Genomic DNA, 22317 nt, shown 5'->3' with positions numbered 1-22317 from the left:
ACTTGCTCGTCTAAGAGGTTCTCCACAGGTAGATTTATTATTGGTGTTTACTAAAGAGGGGAATATGCAAGCCCTCAAGCTTGAGCTGTTGGACAGGGAGTGCTGTCTGTCTGGCCATGAAACGAGCACCAGGGCTGCTCTTGGCCTCGCTGGGACATGATCAAGTCACTCTTGCCTTCAGCTCCTTAAGTGTGAAAATTGCAATTAGGCATGCACACTGAGTACTTGGATGTCATCCTCGCTTGCAGGTAGGATTGCTGGATGGATGTGCAAATTTGGGTTAACTTAAACTTTTTGCCAAGTACACAGTTGAGAATACAAATAATCTATAGTCTGTTATAGGAAAATTTGCCATATTTGATTATTTATAGCTTCATCAATAGATCTTTTACTGCATACTCGTTTCTTTAGTACAAGTTAAAGACACTCAACTGATGTTAATCAGCACGGCTCCACTGAGATCCTCAGAGTTTTGCTGATTTACAGCTGCTGACAGGATCACTCCATTGTAGATGGAAGTAACCTCATAGGACTAAAAAAAAAAAGACAGAAGAGAGAAAAATGGAATGACCTAAATGACTTAACATGTACTGAAATGTATTTATCTTTCCACATTTCTATCTCACTGACCTGAGTTATGAAGTTTCATATACTTTTTTAATAGGTTTTAACAGACTCAACTAAACATTGATTCCATTAACTTGGAACACTGCAGAAACTTTTATTGCTCGCTCGAAAATTGCATATGGCAGACCCTGAAAATATGGGGGCCAGGATGTAAGAAGTAAGAATTAGTAAAAAAAATCATGAGTGCTTACACATGTGCTGCCACAAAATTTGCCATAGCATTGGGATGCCTACATGCTCAATGCCTGTTTGTCAAGATAGGGAGCCTTTTGTGTCGTGACATATACCTTTACAGCCATGACTATTTATGTGTTGACCTGACTAAAATGACACTATAGATGTTTATTTTTACTTTTTATTCTTGTAGGGTCCACCTGGTCGCCCAGGTCTTCCAGGAGCAGATGGTTTACCAGGACCACCAGGGACAATGCTTATGTTGCCTGTAAGTACAAGCATAACTAAAAAAGCATTTAAATAAGTTGGGCTTCTTTGCTTTGCTACTGCTTAGTGCCTGTTCTTGCAGAAGTCCCCTGTCTCTTTTACACCAAGGATGCATTTTCCTTGGTATAAAATATGGATCTAGATGGTTCCCTTGTAAGTTTACTTTTTGCAAAGCACTATAAATTCTTCACTGGTCAAAAGTACAGGGCTGGTAAGTTAAACTTTCCAGAAGTGATGAATAAGCTTAAGTGTTTCTGACTGGGCATGGTGTTGGAGAGTAAAAGTCATGAAGAAGCAACTGAAGACACCTCCAGGTGCCTAATTTCCAGGCAGAACCCTCCCTCCTACAGTGAGGAAGCTCTAGTAGCTCTTCAAAGCAGGTGTCAAAATTGTAAGCACCAGAATGAAGCAATCTCTTTTGATGACCAGTGGTTAGTTTGCAGGTTTTTTTTTTCACCTACATGAAGCTAGCAAGTACCGAGTCAGCCTTCTTGGGCCTGGGATGCTAAAGGAATGGATATATTTTGTGTCTGCTTTGATGTGAGAAAGCCCTAACAAAACCAGCTGCTGAAAATAAGTGGTTAGGTACCAAAGGGAAAGAGCCTTTAGTGAAAAAAACGCCGCATTCTTGTACAGGCTCCAAATGGTAGGGTGATACTTGTGTAGGTTCCTGGCAGGGTGCCTAGGGCAGCCTGGGCCAAGTGCTCAACATGGAGCTTAGCTGGCCATTACAATACATTTGTTGGCCCCTACAGTAACCAACTGTAGGCCTATAAATTGCATCTCTTTGAATCTGCTTGCCAAGTTCGTGTGGTCATATACCTAGCGCCAACGAAGTGAAATGCAGAGGTGAAATGGAGGTGAAAGAGCTGTCCAAGTAGGTTCTGCAGCCTGGAGAGACCTTCTTGCAAAAACCCAAACACAGAGGCGGGAGAAGGGTGTGTATACTGGAAAGTGAGCTTGTAGCTGTTGGGGGTGGAAGAGACAGAAGAAAACATTAAACTCTGTCCCTTTCAAGTTTGGGAAAATAAAACATTAATATTTGGGTTTTTTTAAAATCCTTTGTGTGCTGAAGGATCCTGGCTTGAACAATAGGCCAAACTATGCTCTTTGAAGCACACTGCCACACTTGAGAAATACAGCCTTTGTCCTGGGACAAACAGGCAGCTACAGCCAAATAACCTGATGCAACCCCATCTCCAGGGGTCTCCCGGCCAACAGCATCCACACGGGGAATATCAGCCCTGTGAGAACTTTGCATTTCGTTTGAACGGTGGTGTGTGAGGCCCTTACAGTTCAGAGCCTACAATCCCTCTTATTGTGCATCACGGTGAGCTGGCAGGGTTTGCTGTGTGGGTACGGACGTGGGAAACGGTCGGTTTGTGCCTGTGAGCTGGGTGACCTGAGAGCGCGGTGGTTAATAGGATGGTCTGGAAGGACCAGTGATGGGGTTGGGTCAGTCATGCTGAACAGAGTTGTTTAGGAGTCAGGCTAGCCTGAGGGTGGAGGGACAGCAACCCTGTGACCTGCTTTTCTTCTTCGTGTTCCCATCAGTTCCGCTTCAGTGGAGGAGGAGATGCTGGCTCTAAAGGACCTCTCGTTTCAGCCCAGGAGGCTCAAGCCCAAGCCATCCTGCAGCAGGCCAGGGTAAGTGAAGTCTTTTGCAGCAGGTGCCCAAGGAAGTGGACGAGGACCAGAATAAGTGCACTGGGGGAGGTGACTTCGTAGTTGCACCATCCGTAGTGCTGGTGGTGGTGACAGCCTCTCATCTGAGATGGAATTGCTTGTGTGGTTGAGGTGATGACATCTGGATGACTTGGCCTTTTCCTACTGGCCAGCAATAGGCCAAGCCCTAGAAACGGGGTTTGAAATTGGCTACAGACCATGGACCAGGCCTTCTGCTGATGCCAGTAGACATAGACCTCTTGGCTTCAGTGGGGTTTGCTGTTTATGCTGACAGTTTTGAGAGTCTGTATGAACAGTTGTGGTATGCGCTATAGGGGGTTTTCTTTTTTTCTTTTTGTTTTGTTGTGGGTTTTTTTCCCAGTAAATTGTAATAATTAAATGTATGTCACAGATGTAAGCTGTTCCCAGCTCCACAAATCTCAACAGGCAAGCTGCAATTTTCTTCAGTGTTTTTATTTGGAAATACATGATGACTATCCATGCAACCTTTTTTCCCTTGGATGACCTTATTGATTGATGATCAAATAATTCCTGGCAGTGTTTATTATGTAGGCTTGCTGGTGAAACAAGATCAGCTGTGCATGTTCCCAGTACAACTCCCATTCCCTGCCTAGATAAGTACCTTAGTGTATAAGGCTTCATACTCATCTGTTCAAAATAAAACTTAATTTCTAGCTGGTACAGCTTTGAAATTTTTCTTCCATGAGTGCTTGTATGAAGCTACATTTGATCATTAACATGTTAAAAGCAGAGATGCAAGAGGCACAATTACAGCAGAAGGGACCACCTGGGGAACCCCACAAGTGCCCTCCTGTTGTGTTTGCCCCAATCTTGTCCAGGAGGGATCAAATCCCAGCTGTAAGCACACTCTTGCAGTAAAAGGGAAAATATAAGATAGTTTAGGGAGGCAGTTTGCAAAGGGACACAGCTCTGGGGGCATTGCTCCTCTCCCCGCCAGAGGCGATCATCCAGCCCAGAGCTTGGGTGTGCTCCTCGGGTCCGAAGCCCACATCTGTCTGCAGCTGGGATGTGTGGCTCAGACGTAGCCAGTCTGTTACTCAGAGCTGTTGGCAGTCACTTTAGCACAGACTTTTTGAGCCAGTCTGCTGAAATAGGCTAAAAAGCAATTTATTTAATCCTTGAATGAAATAAAGGCCATTGGGGTCTCCACCCAGCTGGGTGGCACATGCCCCTTTTAGGTTTATAACAAAGATTTTGGCTTAGCTGGGACTATTCTGGTTTCCATCCAACCCCCTTTTTACAAAGGAGTTTGATTTTATATGTATTCAGGTAGTGTACAGGGCCCTGATGCCACCAGCCACTGCATTTTCCTGTCCATTAACCTTACTCTGAGAATAATACTGGTGGATTATGTTTCTGTTGTTACCTTGTCAGTCTTAATTTCAAGGCTGCCTACAGTTTTTCCATCGGCGTTTTATTTTGCTGGGAAATAGGGGTTTTGACCAGATGAACATTTCATGAGAAGCATCTGCTTTCTCAGACTCTCTGGTTTTGTTCTTTTTTTCCTGTCTGTTGAAAATAGTGAATATTATGAAAAAACAAAAAACCTTCTTCTACTCACTCAAAGTCCTTTTTCTCTGTTTTGTTTTAAATTTTCAGATTTTGGGAAAAATTTAAAATACAAAGAAATCCTGGGTGACTTTTGGGCTGTGGATGAAAAGTTGAATATTTATGTAAAGGAAAAAAAATCTATTTCTTGGTTAACTTCAACCTATCATCAGACAATTCCGGCAGAAAACCCTGATACCAAAGCAGAAAGGAAAATAAAATGACATTTTTTTGGTAGGGAAGTTACAGGATATGACAGGAATGGAAAAGGAGTCCTCCAGGGTAGAGGATATCTTCTTTCCTTTTTTGAGGTTTTGTTTTTCTTGTTACCATTTTTGTTAATTGCATTATTAGGTTGATTTATTCCCTTAAAATTTGGCTTTCACTAGACACTGAACATTGTCACAGCCAGCAGTGTTTCAGAGCATTTCCCTTTTAATGGGGTGTTGTAAAAGATGCCACATAATCTAGCATTTGTGCAATATTTATGCTGTTCCAAGTGCAATCATGGGTAGATTTTAATTACTGGACTACACAGATAATTACAACTCTTTTAAAGTGTTGAATTGTCAGGAGGGAACAAATTGTCCGAACGATGTTTTAAAGTGTGGACCAGTCCCACTACCCACCATGGAAATAACTGACTTGATGCATGGTTACATGACTCCTTAATTATTGAGCTAAAATCCCCCTGCTGTAAATAGAATTGTCATTCTGTTTGCAGGATATTAAATAGTAACCAAAAAAAAAAGGAAAAAATTCCTCCAAAATTGAACTCATAGGATGATAGAGAAAAAAATCCTCCTGAACTGAACTGGGAACTTAAATACATGTGAACAAACTCCTATAGTCTGTTCAGGCAAAATTTTGACACTTACCTTCAATAATTTTTTTTGCCAAAAGCATCCATTTTATTGTGTCTGTGTGTGATGATGGAAAAGGGGATCGGACCTTCAGAGGCTGATTCTCATCTGGTTTAACTGCAGGCGGCTCCTTGTCCTTCCACCCGCCCTGGGTCTGGGCCAGGTGTGTCTATACGCACCTATACAGGGGTTTTGTGCTTCGTGGGCACGGTGCAGGGTGGGTGTGTGGGGTGAGGATGCCTACGGGCAGAGGGGTGTAGGTCTGTATGTCCTCCCAACAGATTCATGCAGCGTCCAAGGGCTTTGCCCATTTGTGAAGGCAGAGAGGAGTCGATGGGGCAGAAAGTTGGACGTTCTGGGGTAAATTCACAGAGGGTCCGGGCGTTGCTCTAAGGGCACGTGGTTCTCGGAGTGTGGAGAGAACGTGTGGCTGGTGGCACAACGGTGGCTTTGCCCTGCGGCAGCAGTGAAGCAGAGGCACCAGCCGAGCAACGTTTCTCTTTCTGTTGCAGCTGGCGCTGAGGGGACCAGCGGGTCCGATGGGTCTGACGGGGCGGCCGGGCCCCATGGTAAGTAGATGGGCAAGCGGGGATGGAGCAGACCCAGCCAGCTCCCTGGGTGCTCTGGGTTACCTGCATGAATGGCTCGCTCTTGACATGGTAGGAATCTTCCCTTTGGCTCTCTTGTGGAAAAAAAAAAAAATGTATTAAATCCTGTTCTCTGTCCAAAGGGACCCCCAGGCAGTGGAGGACTGAAGGGAGAAGCTGGAGACATGGGACCTCAGGTGAGTATGGGCAAATTGGGCGACTGGGGGGGTCCTAGGGACAACAAAGGTGTGGAGCAGCCACTCCTGATTTAGAGGCTGTTGTGAAGGAACAATCCAGTAACCCAATGCCAGCTGAAAGTAGGAAGGTGTGGGAACATCTGTTTTGTATATAAGTGTCCCTTCAAGTATCCAAGTGCAGACTTGAGACATAATTTTAAGCCAACAGTATGCAGGTGGTAGTCCTTTCCTGCAAAGACATCTGCAGAGGAGTCCTGTAAATATGAGATAAGTTGGAGTGTGGAGAGTTTGCTAATGCTCAGGAAATTGTTCTTCCAAGCTGTAAATCCTGCATTAAGGGAAAGTTCCCCTTTTCTAATGGTGGGGGGAAAGTGATTTGTCTCCACCACATGGAGCTGCTTGCAGGGCAAAAGCTTCTTCATGGATAAATGTGTGCAATTCCTCTCCAGAGGTGTTCAGTCCTGAGCCTTTCCTGTGTATTTTGAACCACGGGCTCTGCTTGAGGGGTTCGCATCCCTTTTTGGTGCCTTGGTGACCCTGACAGCCCCAGCAGCACCCGATCTGTGATGCTGGCAGGCACTGGGTCCGTCTGTCCTGCCCTTGGGTGATGGCATTTCTTCCTCTCTCCTTGGTGCCTTGCAGGGTCCACGAGGCATCCAGGGTCCTCCTGGTCCGGCAGGAAAACCAGGCCGCAGGGTGAGTGTCCTGGGAGCTGCGCTGACGACTACATTAACTACAATTGCTGCGAGAAATTGTTTCTGCTGCCAAACAATTTCTGAGCACCGAGAGCGTTGCACAAGAGCGGGCTGGCGGCCAGCCGGTGGCTCGTCCAGGACCTCTCTGTCCATCTGGGCAGACGCAAATGAGGATGAGAATTAAAAGCCAGGCGGTGTGGAGAGAACTGCAAGTCCACGCTTGCCACTCTTTCGCCTTAATTTTTTTATTTTTGCCTCTGCGGCGTTGAGGTTGTAGCTGCCTAAATGCTCCAGGCTGGTTTGGACAGTCCCCAAGTCACAGTAGTGTACGAGGAGGATCCAGTCCCCAGAGGGTTTCTGAAGACAGTATAAATCATGCTTACTCGCTCTGTCGATATCCCCGATGCTGATTTTTATTTTACTCCATTCTCTAGCTCATCGTGATTTGGCTTGCCAGAGGAAGGAACAAGAAAGTTTTTGTGTGACCTATTTCTGTTTTAAAAAAAAAAAAAAATTATCTCATTTCAACATTATCATTAGCATATCTTAAAATGTGCTGGAAGATAATTATTTCAAATTAAAATCAATGACCATGTCCCAGCATCCCATGTAGTAAAGCAACTTCACTGCCATTTGTCTCACACCCCTCATTAGCACCAGGCTGAGCCCGGAATGCTGCTTCAAAAACAGCATTTTTTCCCTCGCCAAGGGAAGCTGCTCCCCAGCCCGAAAGCTCTGACTTAAATAAAACTTCACTCAGCCACAGACCAAAGAGCAGATGTCTCTGTGGTCCTGCCTTACCCTTTGTATTTGACTTTGATTTTCTGTGTTGCAGGGACGAGCTGGCAGTGATGGTGCCCGGGGAATGCCAGGCCAGACAGGACCAAAGGTAGCGCCACGTATTTATGTGCTTTTGGAATCTGCATCTGCTTTTTAGCAAGCATGAACTGAGAGACCCTTGGCAGAAGGAGCCCACCTTGCTCGGAGGAGGTTGTTGAAATGGTCCAGCAACTTCTGTGAAATCATGGGCTCCATGCTTGAGACAAGGAAGTTAAACACACACCTAGAAGGCAGAATAACAATCTTTCTTTTATTTTATTTTCCTTTTTTCTTTTTTTTTTTTTCATGCAAATTTTTTTAAATTGCTGGATCCTCTTAAGAATGAAATATGTTCCCTTGGCTGCAGTTGTAGAACAAATACTTTGGAATCCCAATTATGAAAAACAAACATGAATGAGCAGTTGGAAACATCCTAAAATATAACTACCAAAAAAATACCTATTAACTGGGTGAGGAAATATAGAAGGCGTGGTGAAGAATTTTAATGCCCTGTGTTTTTATTTGAGACAAAATCCTTTCATTCAGCTGTGATCTGCTGGTATTATCAAGCAAGAAAGAAGCTGTTCCACTGAAATTCAATGCAGAGAAAGTTTGCTCAGGGAATCCTGTTTTAGAAGGTTTAAGTACTTTACTATGTAGATACTTAAAGCTGGAATAGATGGGGGTTTTGATACAGAGACAGGAGACTGCGAATCATTTATCCAGTAAAGTGCTTTAATGAGTGTCAACTGCCCTCAAAGGAGTGGATGCCAGGGAAGAAGGGAAAACAGAATAATGAGCAGCGCTGGAAAAGAGAAGGAAATTTGCTGTGAGCAGAGACAGAACGATGCTCTGGGACCTGCCAGAGGGAAAGAGCTGGGCACACCTTGGCCAGCATTGGCCAGCCCGATCTGTCCTGTGATCTGCTCAGGTGTAATCGACTTTCCTTTCCTTCCTAATAGGTAAAGGATCTGTGGGAGGGAGGAGTTGGTACAAATGGCTTCACCTCTTTACAGAGAAAAGGGCCTTTTCTGTCTACTGGGTGGTGCTCGCTACCTTCTACCCTGGGCATTAGGAGATAGTGTCACCCACGATTTGCAAATATCCCTGTGTCCTCTCTCTTTTCCAAAGAGTTGAGGCTTTTGGGAAAAGGCTGTCTCCATGCATTCCTATCCCCGTCTTTCCTCAGAACACAGGAGACCTGGAACAGGGCACAAGTTTGGGGAGAAACCCTGTTGTTCACCACGAGCTCTCCACGTACAAACTCGGAGGAGCTGCTTGAGCACGGGTGAAAGCCCCGGCAAGGCAGGCTCCTGCTAATGGGGATTTTCTTTTTCTCCCTCACGCTTGAATTTCTCACCGTTGCCCATTTCCTTTGGGAGCACCCACGGACCTGGGCAGGGGACAGGAGGAGCACGCTTAGGGGACGACCGGCACCATCATTTGCAGGCTGGTGCTGGCAAGCGCTGCCCACGCTCTGTCAGCGTGAGGTTGCATGACTTTCTCAACACCATGCCAAGCACAAATTAACACACCCAGACTTTTAGCAGAGCTCGGTATTTTGAGCTTGGCATCACGCTCCCCAGAAGGATGCCCAAATCTCTGTTTGGCCCAGAGTTGCGTCTACAGCAGTAGGCAGTGGCAGGAGCTACTGGAGATGTGTAAGAAAAGCGGTATGCTGTGAGCTGTCCTGGCCTTGGTTTGCCTTCCCTGTATCAGTAGTTTGGGGCTGTATATCTCCTGTACGTCCCTGGTCTCACAGCTGGGTTTGTGCCTGGTCAGGCAGAGCAGGTTGCTCACTCTTTGCAGGATAGCATGGAGATGCCCCTCTTGCAATACCCTCAAGCACTCGTGTGAAGTCACCAAATTTACCGGCTGATGACATTCCTTTTTAGGTCAAAACAGATCTATCTTCTGACCTTGACTTCATTAAGACAGTTTCCAGAATTTATTTGCCTAATATTGGTTTCCTTGGAGTGTCCAGGAGGGTTAAAAGAATGTGTGGGATAGATTATGGTAAAGCTCAAGGTGGTGTCTGGGGACCTCTTGGCAGGTGTGGGAATACTAGTGTCCAGTTTGCTCACCAGTGGTTTGTCATTCGTAATTCCATGGAATTTAAAAAAATACATATAAATAAACAATTGGACTAGAAGAACCAGTCCAGAAGTGAAATGCTTTAGGTCATGGAGAAGTCATCCAGAGAAACTCTGAAATCCACATGGAGAAACATTAAAAATTGTAGGTGCTGAGGGAAGAGGGAGGAGGTAATATGTCCTTGAGCTTTTTACTTTTTTTAATCTATAACTTTGAAACCATTACTGGTCTGATGGGAGGGGAAGGTGAATGTCTGAGGGAGAAAATCAATCCCTCCTTGACACAGAAAGGAATCAAATTGGGAAGATATTCAACAGCAGGTGTAAATGTGTACTAAACTGGTTTTTCTTTTAGGGCGACCGAGGGTTTGATGGCTTGGCTGGTTTGCCTGGTGAGAAGGGAAATAGAGTAAGTTATCTTCCACTTGTCTTCTGGCCACAGTCAGTAATGAAACCTTGGCAGGAGGAGGTGGCTGGGAGGTGCTAGAGGGAGGGCAGCTATTTCTGGGGATGAGCCACAATGACGCAATTAAGAGAGGATGAGTGTCCTGTAAGAGCGTGCAGGATATCACAGCGTCCCTCCCAGGCATGGCATCCACATCCCGGGAGGCTACGAGATCCTTCTGGGACTGCTTGAAATTGGAAGGTGGGGAAAAAGATTGCCGTAATAAAATGCAGACTAAAAAATAAAGCAAGAAACAAAATCTGCTTTTAGACAGTGCAACTGTGGATGGAAATTGCCAAAAATTGTAATGGGATTCTTCTCTTCGCTTTATAATTAAACAATGGGGAAAAAATGTAAGAAACAGGTTATTTTGACAGGCTGTGCATGCCTCCCCTCCCTAGAGAGTGCAGCCATTGCTTTATAAAGCAAGGGAGTGTTTGAACAGCAGAGATTGCATCGTGATTACAAGCTACACAGGAACGGGAAGGTGGTGCCTGAGATGCTTAATCAGCCAGAAATGGAATAGCGTGCCTTGGGTAAAGCAATAACTGTGAGCAGAGCCTGAGTCCCTCTCTTGAAGGAGCTACAGCTCCTGCTTGGTTCCCAGACCGCTGCCAAAGTGTCACTGCTCAATCCTGTGAGCTCTAGCCCCTGGAGGACATCAGTCTGTCAGTGCTGGAGCCCACGCATGGTCCTGGGCAGGTAGAGAAGGGCTGCTGCTTCAGAGAGCCCAGGTTGATGGGAACCATGAGGGTATGAGTACCTTTGGCACATGGTGCAGGCAGAAGAGTCAAGCCTGGTGCTTGGTTTCTCAACGTTACCCAATGTTTTCTATTGCCAGAGCATCTCTGCCTTTTCTTAAGTTTTCCTGCTGTTTCTTTATAGGGTGAGCCAGGCCCCCATGGACCCCCTGGGGCACCTGGAGAGGATGGGGAGAGGGTAAGTCTATCTCTGGATTCAGCAATCCTTTGAATTCATAACTAACTCCTGCAAACAAGAAGCAGATGCAGTAGCAGTCAGAGACGTGGCAAGAGCAGCCAGCACCGGTATGTCATCTGCTGCCTTGTGTCCTCATGTGCTGGGGATACTGCAGGTCGCCGTGGCCAGAGGGAAGGAGAGCAAGGGGGTGGGAATAAAAGTGAGAAGAAGAATTTGTTTTTAAGGATCTGGTCAGAAAACTCAGTTTTTGTTAAAAGAAAAAAAATAACACAAGAAAAATGTTCATCCTCTGGATGTGCAAACTATTGCTGCTCATTTTTTTAAGATCCAGCAAATTGCAGCAAGACTTGGGGAACAGAAATTCTGGACAGATGTGGGAATTATAGATTAAATTGTTCACTTCTTCTACACTGTTTAGTCAATAGTTGAAGGCCTTTAGCAAAGCTCAAACTAAGTGATTACAGGTCTAGAAGGGCTGGTTTAAGAGGAGAGATTGAAAATGCTGAATACATGCTATGAGGAACGTGTGGTTTAATCGTAGGAGCGAGTATGGATTTCCCAGGCTCTAATCCCTCTCCACAATTTCTTTCCACCTTTGGCTATTTTTTTCCTCTATAAAGCACAGATAATGACACCTTCCTCACCATGAGGTTGTGAGGATTAATTAGTTGCGGCTGTGAAGCGCTTTTAAGTTGAAAAGACCAAACCTGTGTCTTGTTGGGGAAGAACAAGTGTCTGGAGAACTTTAAACCTAGAGAGAAAAATAAACCATTTAAGGTGTTTGGGGAGAGAAGCTTGAAGGGCATAACTGGGAAGAAGAGCATGAATTTTATTAGCAGAAAAGGAGGGTTTACAAGGGCTGGCTGTTAGAATTGATCTCCTAAGTAGGAGCCTCAGGTTTTGGGTGATTTAAAAGGAATTCAGGGGAAGCACCATCTAATACTCAGTGGGGCATCTGCTTGAGATGGGAATGGAGGGGTGAGCAATTACTCCTTTGCTGCCTCTGGTGTTTCTGAGGGGCCCATGGCCTAATTTGGCTAAATCACGTTCCCAGGGCAGCTCTCCCATGCTGGCTTCCCATTCAGGTTGATACTAAATCATGCGGTCATTGACTCACATGCCCTGAATTGCTTCTACAATATCTTGTCTATTAGCAAAACCCATCTTTATAAACATTGACATGAACAATGAAGTATCCTTACAGCATTTCTAACCCTCAGTAATTCTGCACATGCAGTATTATTCTCCAGGCTTATGAGGTCTTCCTTATGCACGGCTACCCTTTTATTATCGCTTGTCCAAAGAAGGGCAACGAGGCTGGTGAAGGATCTGGAGCAGAAGTCTTGAGGAGCAGCTGAGGGAACTGGGGTTGTTTAGCCTAGAGAAAATGAGGTTCAGGGGAGACCTGTCGCTCTCTACAACTACCCAGAAGGAGATTGTGGCAACGTGGGTGTGGGTCTCTTCTCCCAAGTAGCAAGCGATAGGACAAGAGGAAACGGCCTCAAGTTGTACCGGGGGAGGTTTAGGTTGGATATTAGGAAAAATTTCTTCACTGAAGGGGTTGTCAAGCATTGGAACAGGCTGCCCAGGGAAGTGGTTGAGTCACCATCCCTGGAGGTGTTTAAAAGACCTGTAGATGTGGCACCTAGGGACATGGTTTAGTGGTGGACTTGGCAGTGCTGGGTTAACAATTGGACTCGATGATCTTAAAGTTCTTTTCTAACTGAAACGATTCTGTGATTACTCCAGGGAGGCTGGTTTTCTGTGTGATGATTATTGAACAAGAATGAAACACCTGTGATGTGACTGAAATATAACTGGCCTGTTCTGTCTCTTTTGCTGCTTCTCTCTGTGCCTTTGCTGCTGAGCAGGGAGATGATGGAGAAGTTGGACCCAGAGGTCTACCTGGAGAACCTGTGAGTATCTCCTCCTTTGGCTTGGTGCACAGCAGCGCTGCTTTCATTGAAGTCTTGGTCAGATAACAGTGGGGTCCCGTGGGGCAGCTCTTCTGGTCCTAAGCAAGACCCTCAAGTTCCTGCAGGGACTGAGCTCCTCTTGCTTGAAGATCAGTGTGAGCAGTTTAGAGAGTTAGATTTGCTGTAACAGCTCTGTTTTCCCACTAAGAGGACTACCAAGAAGAGAAGATGCTTTCTGGGCTTTTGTTTGTTTGTTTTATTTGGTTGACTTTTTGTATTTAATTTTTTAATGAGCAAAATTCTCATTGATTTTGATAGCTCTCTGGCTAACATTTGAACTTTAAACCCTATAAATTTGAATTTAAAGCTTAGCTTAGGTTTTTCTCATACCTTTCCTGCATGTATTCTTCTTCCTGATGTGTTATTTAGGATTCAGGTAAGCAGGCTGAGGTAGAAATTATGCATGGTATATGTGAAATACAGCTTTTGTGAGCGTTCATATCAAACTCCAGTGAGGAGTGGTTTTATCTGCTATTGCACAGGCAATGGCAGCAATTAGCCATGCAATTCCCTTGCCCACATGCTTAGTTTTGTGTTAGTGATCCCTTTTAAATCTCAGGATGAAATCCTGACAGGATTCAGCTCAAGAGGAATTTTGCCCTGACTCCAGTGGGGTCAATATTCTGTTCACAGTGCACAAAACTTCATAAATCTTCAGAGTTTGGCAATGTTTGGGCGTCCACATGCTGCTAACACCAGTGCAGCTGAACCAGGGCTGGCGAAGGAGGGAGTTCCTAGTATTGATAAGGTTAAAAGGAGATGCTAGGAGTGTTGAACAAAAATCTCCTGACCAGACCAAAGAAATGCTTTCAGGGAGTATCCCACTGAAAGTAAACAGTTGGGTTGTCAATTTGAGATACTGAAAACATTTTTTTCCCCAATACCAAGTATTTTTTACTTTATTGGCAATGGTAAACACTGCTTCTGGCTGTCTGTAGATTTTTGTGTGTAGTACAGTTGTTGGCTGTTTATTTCATCCAAAATGCATTTCCTTGGTTATGAAAACAACATTATCTATCATTTACTATCGTCTTTGCTTTCAAATTGTCTTATTTTGTTGTTCCAAGGCCCAGCGTGGTGGCCTGAGAGTAATTGATGAGAACTGTTGGACACACTTCATGTGAGAAAGGGAAGAGTTGGCATTTAAGGACTCACTGGAACTAAATTATAGACAAGATGTCTGATTAACTTCTGGGAAAGATTAATCAACTCAGCTATCTCCTTAGCACATGTCTAAGCAATAACTTATGGATTATTAACTTCTTAAAAGTGTTTATATGCTCAGGTAATACAGTAACAAAAGAGAGGAACTTAAATGACAATAATGTACGCAGGGAAGTTTATTCTTATTTCAGCAACCTGTAAAAATACCTGTGATGGCAAGAGTAAAGGTTTAAACTGCATTACAGAAAACTTTTGGTCATAAATGTATACACCCTAAATCTGCATGTTTGTCATCTTCTCTGCCCTGAGCCAAAAGAGGGTCTTTCCAAATTTAATGATAACTGAAACTGGTAGTGGGACTTCAAAATCTGTTTCTCTTCATCCTGTTCCAATTCCTTCCAGTTCACAACTCCAGTTGATACAAGCAGAGTTTCTGCTCTGCCTGGGGCTCAGCATGCAAGGCTTTAGCCCGTGAAGGTCTTCAGTGGCTGGGATAGACCACTTGGTCAATGCATCCAGTTTTTGCTGCAAACTGTGTTTTTTTGCAGGATCAAAACCCCCGCAGCCTCCCAAATCAGACACGTCCTTAATGTCTCCTATTTTATCCTGTAACATTTCATTTTAAATCCTCTGTCCTCTCTGCATCATAAAAAGGGACGTATAATATTTGGGCAGACAGGTAAAACTGCCCATCAGTCAAGAACAATTTTCCTCTGTGACAGTGAACAAGCACCATCCTTTTAAATATCCAGAGCCTCCCCTATGGTCCCTAATTTAAGAAAGAGCCTGCGTTTAAAGGGTGAGCTTTCAGATCTGCAGCTGAGTGCACACATGACTCCATCCCTTTCCTTTTGCTACAAACCCACCTGAAGTCTCAAGGTACAGGAGGTCCTGGTGTGTGATTTGCAAAGCGTCCTATTGAATGAATACAATTCTCCTGCCATGTCTCTGCTTATTCAATGTGATGCTCCAATCCTCCCAATTTCCCTGGAGATGATGCAAGGTTAAATCTGGTGAGAAAGCTAGAAATGGAAAGAAAACACTGTGATATCACGAGTCCTGACTGCTTAAGGTTTAAGCACTAAACGCCTTTGAAAAGGTACATTTATGCTGCAGGCTGAAAACCTTTTCCAGCCTTGCTGAGATGTATAGATTGTCAATGATAAAAATTAAATCTGGGGAGATTTTGAAATGCTAACCCTAATAATCCATTAGTGGTATCAGGTCATTCTTCATAATACTTCCTGGCTAGAATGACTTGGCTGCAAAGTATTTTGCATCATGTGAATTACAGGGTAATCCAGGAATATGATTAAATTAATATAAAAAAGTTGGTTACAGTGGGCCTTCTTCCAATCCAAAGAATAAATGTCTATGCCTATATTATTTATCTTTAGAATTCAAGGATCTGTGCACACAGGATTTCTCTTACCAGTTTGTAAACCAAGAAAGCTGCCATTACTGCAAAACCAGCAAAGTAATTGCCATGCCAGCACCGACGCTGCCCTGGGCAGAGCGATGCTCAGCTCTGCCAGCTCACCCCACTCCATGCTCCCGGCAGTACGGGGGGGTCCCAGGAACACTAACCCCGTTTCTTTCCCCCAACAGGGACCTCGAGGACTGCTGGGACCGAAGGGGCCGCCGGGACCCCCGGGGCCACCGGTGAGTTCCTGGGGCTGCTGCCCTCCTCGGGCAGGCAGCTGAGCCTTCCGGGCAAAATACCCCGTTCCCATTAGTCATTCAAGTAGATAATGCAGCTACATAATTTTATACATCTGTGCAGTGAGAAGTAGTATTCAAAGAAAAGTTATGCCTCAAAGTCTGTGTTCTCCCCCATTTTCAGTGGCATCACGTCCATTTACAGCAGCTCAAGATTTGGCCCACCTGAGTAAATATTAATGCCTTGCTCAGGCTGAAAGGGAAGAATGAGAGTTATTAACACAGTGGCTTTGCTATTAACTTTTGCCTGAGGGCTGGTGAGACTTTAAAGCAGTTTGTTCATATTTCGGATGAAAGCTGAGGAAAGAACGGTGCCGTTTTTTATTCGGGAGACAGTCAACTTATCTGTCATGCGCTGCTGGAAGTGCTGATGCCGGGGCTCTCTCCATAAATCACTGCAGCTCGCTGAAGTCCCAGAACTTAAAAACCAAAACCCGGGCTGCTGCTAGAGGTAAAGGGGTCAGCATTTAATGGGGAGCGTCGTGAAGCCCTTAACCCCTCCTGGAACACAAAGTCGTCTTTGCTTTGAGCTCCTAGTCCTGCTGAAATTTAATGAGGATTCAGGATCCGCTCCAAAAGTGTCTTGTATTGCACGAAAAGGCCGTTACACCCAGATAAATTGTTCCACCAGAGTAAAACAGTGGCCGGGGAACCCCCGGCGGGACACCTCCAGTTGACCGTGTACCGTGTTACCCCCTTAATGAAGATGCTCAGGGTGTGTTTGACCCCAGTTGCCCTTTGTGGTCAGATATTCCTTTTGGCACGAGGCAGCGCAGCCCCGTTGCCTTCACCTGTTGCCTGGCTGAACGATGCATTTGTGTCCCGAGCGAGGTCATTTGTGCAGTTTTTCCTCTTCATGTGCTACTCCACTCCTGCTCGCTGTCGGCGGCAATCCGGCTGCGGTACTTAGCCAGGATTTGCTTGACCTGGTGCTGGTTCTGCCTCACAGGCAGGTTAAACCAGCGGGGAAAACACTGAAATGACTTTTTAAAGTAAACTGGATTTGTCAGATTGGCCGCTTTACCAAACACCTTTAGAAAATTGTTCTCTTTCCACGTGGTCCAAAGGGCCTCCTGGAGTTTTGTTGTTTTTATGACAATTTCTCTGTTTTTACAGTGCAAAATAATGAGATATTTTCTTAGTGCTGTTTTTTAAATCCTTTCTCAGGGTGTGGCTGGTATGGATGGACAAACAGGTCCCAAGGGGAATGTGGTAAGTTTTCCATGTAAATTTTACAGACAGTTCAGATATTATATAGAGCAAAATGTAAAATGTACTCTAATAAATTAGATTTACTAATTGCTTTTTAGCCTGGTCTAGATTCCTATCAGAGCCTGTGAAAACCACAGCGTATCTCCTAGAACAAATGGATGTTAATTTATTATAATTTCTGATGGAATTACACATTATTTCCCCATGAAAGATGAAACATTTTCATCGAGATGTGTGTTGTTCTAATGAATGTCAAAATACAGTAATTTAACCAAGAGGAAAAAAAAATCTTTGTGTGCCTCATACTTGACTCCATGCAGAAGAGCCAGTGCAAAGCCAGGTTGTGTCAAAGCCGTGCTCAGCTCACTTGGGCTGCGTGTCCATGCAGAGAAGCGAGCGTGCCCTGAAATAACTTCTCCCCTCCCTATCCCACTGCAGAGGGAAGCTGTTTCCCTTTCCCAGGAGCTCTCGAGTACAGGCGATGGGTTAGAGGGTGTCGAGATACTGCGAGAGGGTGTGGGGATTTGCACTGGCCCTGCTCTTGCTTCTGCTTTTAGCTCTGCCCTTGTCTCCTCACAGGGTCCTCAAGGTGAGCCGGGTCCCCCAGGACAGCAGGGTAACCCAGGTGCTCAGGTAAGAGGAAAACTCCTTTTCCATGAGTAGGAAAAAGGAATGATAATTTTGAACAAGCTTTGCTCCCCAGCCAGAGATGGGACCAGCAATAAGGGGATTTGCTGGGAATTGGCTTAACGATACATCGCTGGCCCAAAATCTTCCTGAAAATGCTCCCAGTCTCAGAGCCCCCTGGTCCTCACCTGGCTTTGGTGCCATGATGCAAAGCCAAACCCTGGTCCAAGCGGTCTCTTCAGCCGAGACACATCTTGTGGCTCATGTCTGATTTTTAACATCCCACGGTCCGGTTGCTCTGGAGCCAGATGGGTAATACAGATGTCCAAGCCTTACTGTCAGCCTTCTCCACGGCTCTCAGCAAGTCTTGCTCCTCAGAGCATCTCCATTTCCATCCTGGGGATGAGCCTGGCTGCATGCAGTAGAACAGTGCAGCTCTCCAGAGGAGGCATGCCGTGCAGAAATGAAATTTTATAGTCTCTTACAAGACGTTTTGAGAATGAATGGAGCTGGGGAAATCCCCAGCCGTTGCAGGCACTAGAATGATGCTCAGCTGAGGCACTGCCAAAATGCATTTGGAAGGAATAACTTGTTCCTTAATGACCCTTAGTTTTTTTCTTTTCACAGGGTCTTCCAGGTCCACAAGGCGCCATCGGTCCCCCAGGAGAGAAAGTACGTTTAAATACTGGAGCTCTGACCTAAGGCAACTGTTACCATTAATATGCATTTGCTACTTCAGCTGCTCCTTTGCCCCATATGCAACATCTGTTTGCAGCCGTGTCTATGAAAGTCTAATGCCTCTCATTCCAGACAGAAGAGACAAGAAAGCACGGTTTACCTCTAATTCATAATATTTGCATTCATTTCCCCTCTTAAGAGAAACATTTTGAAGGCAGCCTATGGTAAAGCATTAGGAGAGGACCGAAAATTGTCTTTTTCTGTGGGCTAAATGCCTAGAAGTCTGAGCAGGATGGTAATGGGAAGAGCCTGTGAATTTGGCTCGCTCAGCCGAGATCCCGTCCTTCTGCCTCCTCATTGCTCCCCGCCTGTGCCAGATCTCTCAGATTTTCCACTCCTGTTGCCGTGGGGTAGGTGCTGGCCTCGGTTCCCCCCAGCCAACCCTGAGACCATCAGGATTTAAACAAGGGGAACAGTTTTGCCTACAGAGCAGTAATTCTCCGGGTGTTTGCTCAGCTCCTGTTGAGCTGCGTCCTGGCGTGTGCACCAGGAGAACCCCCTGCTTGTGTTGGCAGTGTGGGGTGGACTCAAATCACTGACAGTTCTCCTGCGAAGGAGCACATTAGCAGTTCTGCCACATAAAGGGCTCTGGGGTTTCAGCGCTGAGTCACACACAACAGTAGTGGCACTCCTGGGTGGTGTGAGAAATCAGAGGGCTGCTTAATTAAAAAAGTAATCACTGAATGGTGTTAAAGCAGCAAGCACAAGTCAATTCGGGCAGCTCCACTCTTCCAGTTAATCGCCTTGCCGTTTGTCACCAAAGAATGGGCATTTCTCAGTCCAGTGAGCCCCATAGTTTGATATCCTCCAACCTGTGCTTATACATGTGTGCAGCGTCGTGCCCTTTCAACCGGACAGCAGCTTGGCACCTCACGCCCCACCTCCCATTGAGCTCTCATTGCTGTATCGTGTCTGCACGTGTGAGGTGCCAGCAATAATACTGCAGCATTCCAGGATGCTGGAACAACTCTGCCTACAGAAATAAGCAGACTCCTTACAAGTTACGGCAGCTTTTCCAACAGACTTGCCTCTCTGCAGCCTTTCACAGCTAGGAAAAGCAAGAAAAGTGTCTGAAAAGCCCCGTCCTCTGATGCTCTGGAGACTCTGACTGTTGCAGCTGTTGATTTTCTGTTTGTTTTCAGGGGCCGTTGGGCAAACCCGGTCTTCCTGGCATGCCTGGTGCAGATGGTCCTCCGGTAAGTCATCCTCTCCTGGGTCTCTGCTTGGCACCGGGGCTGGGGCTCCTGATCCTGCACCCATCCACCCTGGGGTGCACCGTGGGCTCGTGAAGCACATGAGCCTGCAAGGTTGGGCTCACCCTGCCCGTGTTTCAGCTGGGTTGAAGGGTCTGAGTTTGAGAAGCCCCGTCCCTGCTCCAAGCTTTGCTTGGCCTCGCAGCGCAGCACTAGGTACTCCTCGCCCTCTCTTCGGGCCTCTCTTTCCCCTCCTCCTGCTTCTCCTCTCTGTTTTAGGTAGGCTGGCGGCTCACAGAGGTGGGGACGATCTCCTCTCTGTGTGTGTTTGTGGGTACCACAGCACTAGCGTGGGGTGGTCCTCATCCTGCTCGGGGCTGCTGGGCACTGCTGCGGAACGGTGATAAGAACAGGTTGAAATTGCGTGTCAGTGTTGTATTCTTGCAGCTTCCTCCTAATCCCACTTTAAATGTAATATGCTCCTTGCTCTAGAAATTGATCTTAAAAATCTCTGGCCTTTAAACCTGATCTCATTTTTACACACCTCAGAGGCACCTGGTTTTAAGAGTGACAAATGTAAAATAGTTACATTCCACTAATGCAAATGCAGAACATGGCAAAAAAAAATTACATTTCCCACCCTGGGATTATCATTCCTACAGAGGACATTTCAAACATTCGTACAATTGTTAGCTGAGTCAACAGAGCAGCTAAAGCAAAGCCCAGAACATCTCTAAAGCTGTAGTTTTTGATGTGAAATTCCTGCAGCAGCCTCCAGGGAAGTTCAGCTGGAGAAGACGCCAGGTCTATTTTTATGCAGACTGAAGGCTGTATAAAACCTGCAGGCTGAGCATGTGTGGGTGTGCATGGACACGGGTCCTTTGCCACAGGTAACCCTGTAGTTTGCAGCCGATTTGTAAGCGTATGGGTTGCTCTTTCCAAGGACAAAAACCCGCCCACGTTCTCTTTAGAGAAATTAGTTTTGGAAGATATCTGAAAATCCCTGAGTGCCTGAAGCATCTCACTGCAAATGTCAACCAAGTTGCTCATCAATTCTTGCGCTTAGTAGCAGTAATGGAGATGGGCATTTTGGAAACGGTGATGATTTAGTGCAGAGTGGACAAAGGCTTTTGAAATCTTGCTCCACTTCCATTCTGCCTCCCCTGGGGTGCAGAGAGATATCTGGAGCTGAAGGCAAGCACGGTTACATGACCCTCTCTATGCACTGATGCTTTTGGTGCCATTTAAACTCACAGGACAAATTCAGATTGCATTTTCTCCTACATTTTATTGATGTAAAAATGACAGCTGTCATTTTGTTTCTTTATTAAACCACCTTGTTTTATGAAATCTGGCTTGTCTGACATTGCTCTTCTGAAGACTGATGATGGAAAATACTCTTATGAATTTCCTTGTTATGTTGGTAGAAAATAATTTGTGTGTTTAGAGGAGAGTTCATAAGTAAAGAAACCATTGATTGCAGAAGGACTTAGTGGCTTTAGAGCAGCTGGATGTGTTTTCATTGTCTTTATAAAATAAAAGGTCCCTGGGTGTGCAGTGAGTGCCCTTGTGGGGGCTTATTGCTTCTGTACAGACATTGCCAACCAAAGGATCACCTTCCATCCTGGCTTCACTTTGGTTCTGACAGTAGGGAGATCCAACACTGAAAACTACAGTCATGGATTTCCCCTGTTTTCCACTAATCCTCCAAGCTATATCTGAGGCAATTCACACTTTTGTTTTCTACTGACTGCAGTCCCAGCAAAAGGCTTCTAAAAGCTATGAATGAGAATGTGTTGGAAACTCTTGGATATTGAGTTATTCAGCATCAAATCCCAAGAGGAATGCTGGCCAGTGTCCAGCCAGACAGCGTTTAATGGGGATGCAGGTTAGCTGAGCATTTGTCATGAGATCTTGTAATGGACTCTAGGAATTAGGAAATTAATGAGGGGCTCTGACCAGTCTGGGCATCTCGTGACCTTCACAAGTTTTTGTGAAGACAATTTTGTCTGCTTTCCTATCTGCAAAATTTATATGCTGCTTGCTGCTGAACTCAGTGAGGTGTTCTAATATGTGAAGAATATTGCAAAATGGCTTGTGCTTCCCTGCTTGAAATGTGGTGAAGAGTAGAAGAGTAAAATAGCCAGCTAGAATACCAGCAGAGACCCAAATGCAGGTCTTTTCAATTTGGGGAAAGCTGACTCTTGCAAGTTGGCTTCAGGGGGTTACTTGTGTCAGTATGAGCTTCCTGGAGAGCAACTGTTCTCTTACAAATAAATCATAGCTGCCTGAGGGAGCTTGTTGGCTTCTGAAGCATTAGGTGTGCACTAAACCCATTTCCCTGTTCTCTTTTTTTTTAATAGGGTCATCCTGGCAAGGAAGGTCCTCCTGGAGAGAAGGGGAGTCAGGTAGGTGTCAACAAGATCCTCATCACGGCTAAGGGGGAAGGTCGTGGGAGCTGGATGGAGACAGATCTCTACAGGGCTCCAGGGGATGTGGGTCAGTGAAGGTGGCAAAAAGCAAACCCTCTGGAAATTTGAAAGCTGAGCCCAACTTTCATCTGCTTGGGCATCTCTCCTGCTGCTTGGGCTGGTCTTTTCTCAACTCCTCCCTGGCAAGCAGCACTCCGTAGCCCAACAGACACGAAAACTGAAACTGCGAAGGGAAGCCTTCTCTTAATCAGACACAAATAAATATCCTTCGTGGCACAGAGAATGCAGAAATTTT

At 45.5% G+C, this 22317-nt stretch overlaps 1 protein-coding gene across 2 annotated transcripts in view; it reads left to right on the top strand.

Annotated features, from left to right (window-relative positions):
- COL5A1 (collagen type V alpha 1 chain) overlaps positions 1–22317 on the top strand; it is a 160608-nt gene that overhangs the window by 91308 nt on the left and 46983 nt on the right. For both annotated transcript variants that reach the window (XM_042786648.1, XM_042786647.1), the window contains exons 12-26: positions 995–1069; positions 2623–2715; positions 5699–5755; positions 5917–5970; positions 6613–6666; positions 7501–7554; positions 9933–9986; positions 10908–10961; positions 12833–12877; positions 15710–15763; positions 16988–17032; positions 17612–17665; positions 18287–18331; positions 19540–19593; positions 21954–21998. In XM_042786648.1, coding sequence (XP_042642582.1) covers positions 995–1069; positions 2623–2715; positions 5699–5755; positions 5917–5970; positions 6613–6666; positions 7501–7554; positions 9933–9986; positions 10908–10961; positions 12833–12877; positions 15710–15763; positions 16988–17032; positions 17612–17665; positions 18287–18331; positions 19540–19593; positions 21954–21998 — 837 coding nt within the window. The remainder of the gene's footprint in view (positions 1–994; positions 1070–2622; positions 2716–5698; positions 5756–5916; positions 5971–6612; positions 6667–7500; positions 7555–9932; positions 9987–10907; positions 10962–12832; positions 12878–15709; positions 15764–16987; positions 17033–17611; positions 17666–18286; positions 18332–19539; positions 19594–21953; positions 21999–22317) is intronic.

The sequence above is a fragment of the Tyto alba genome, unplaced genomic scaffold (assembly GCF_018691265.1).
Source record: "Tyto alba isolate M040663 unplaced genomic scaffold, T.alba_DEE_v4.0 Super-Scaffold_11, whole genome shotgun sequence".
Lineage (NCBI taxonomy): Eukaryota > Metazoa > Chordata > Aves > Strigiformes > Tytonidae > Tyto > Tyto alba.
This window is presented reverse-complemented; position numbering and strand designations above follow the sequence as displayed.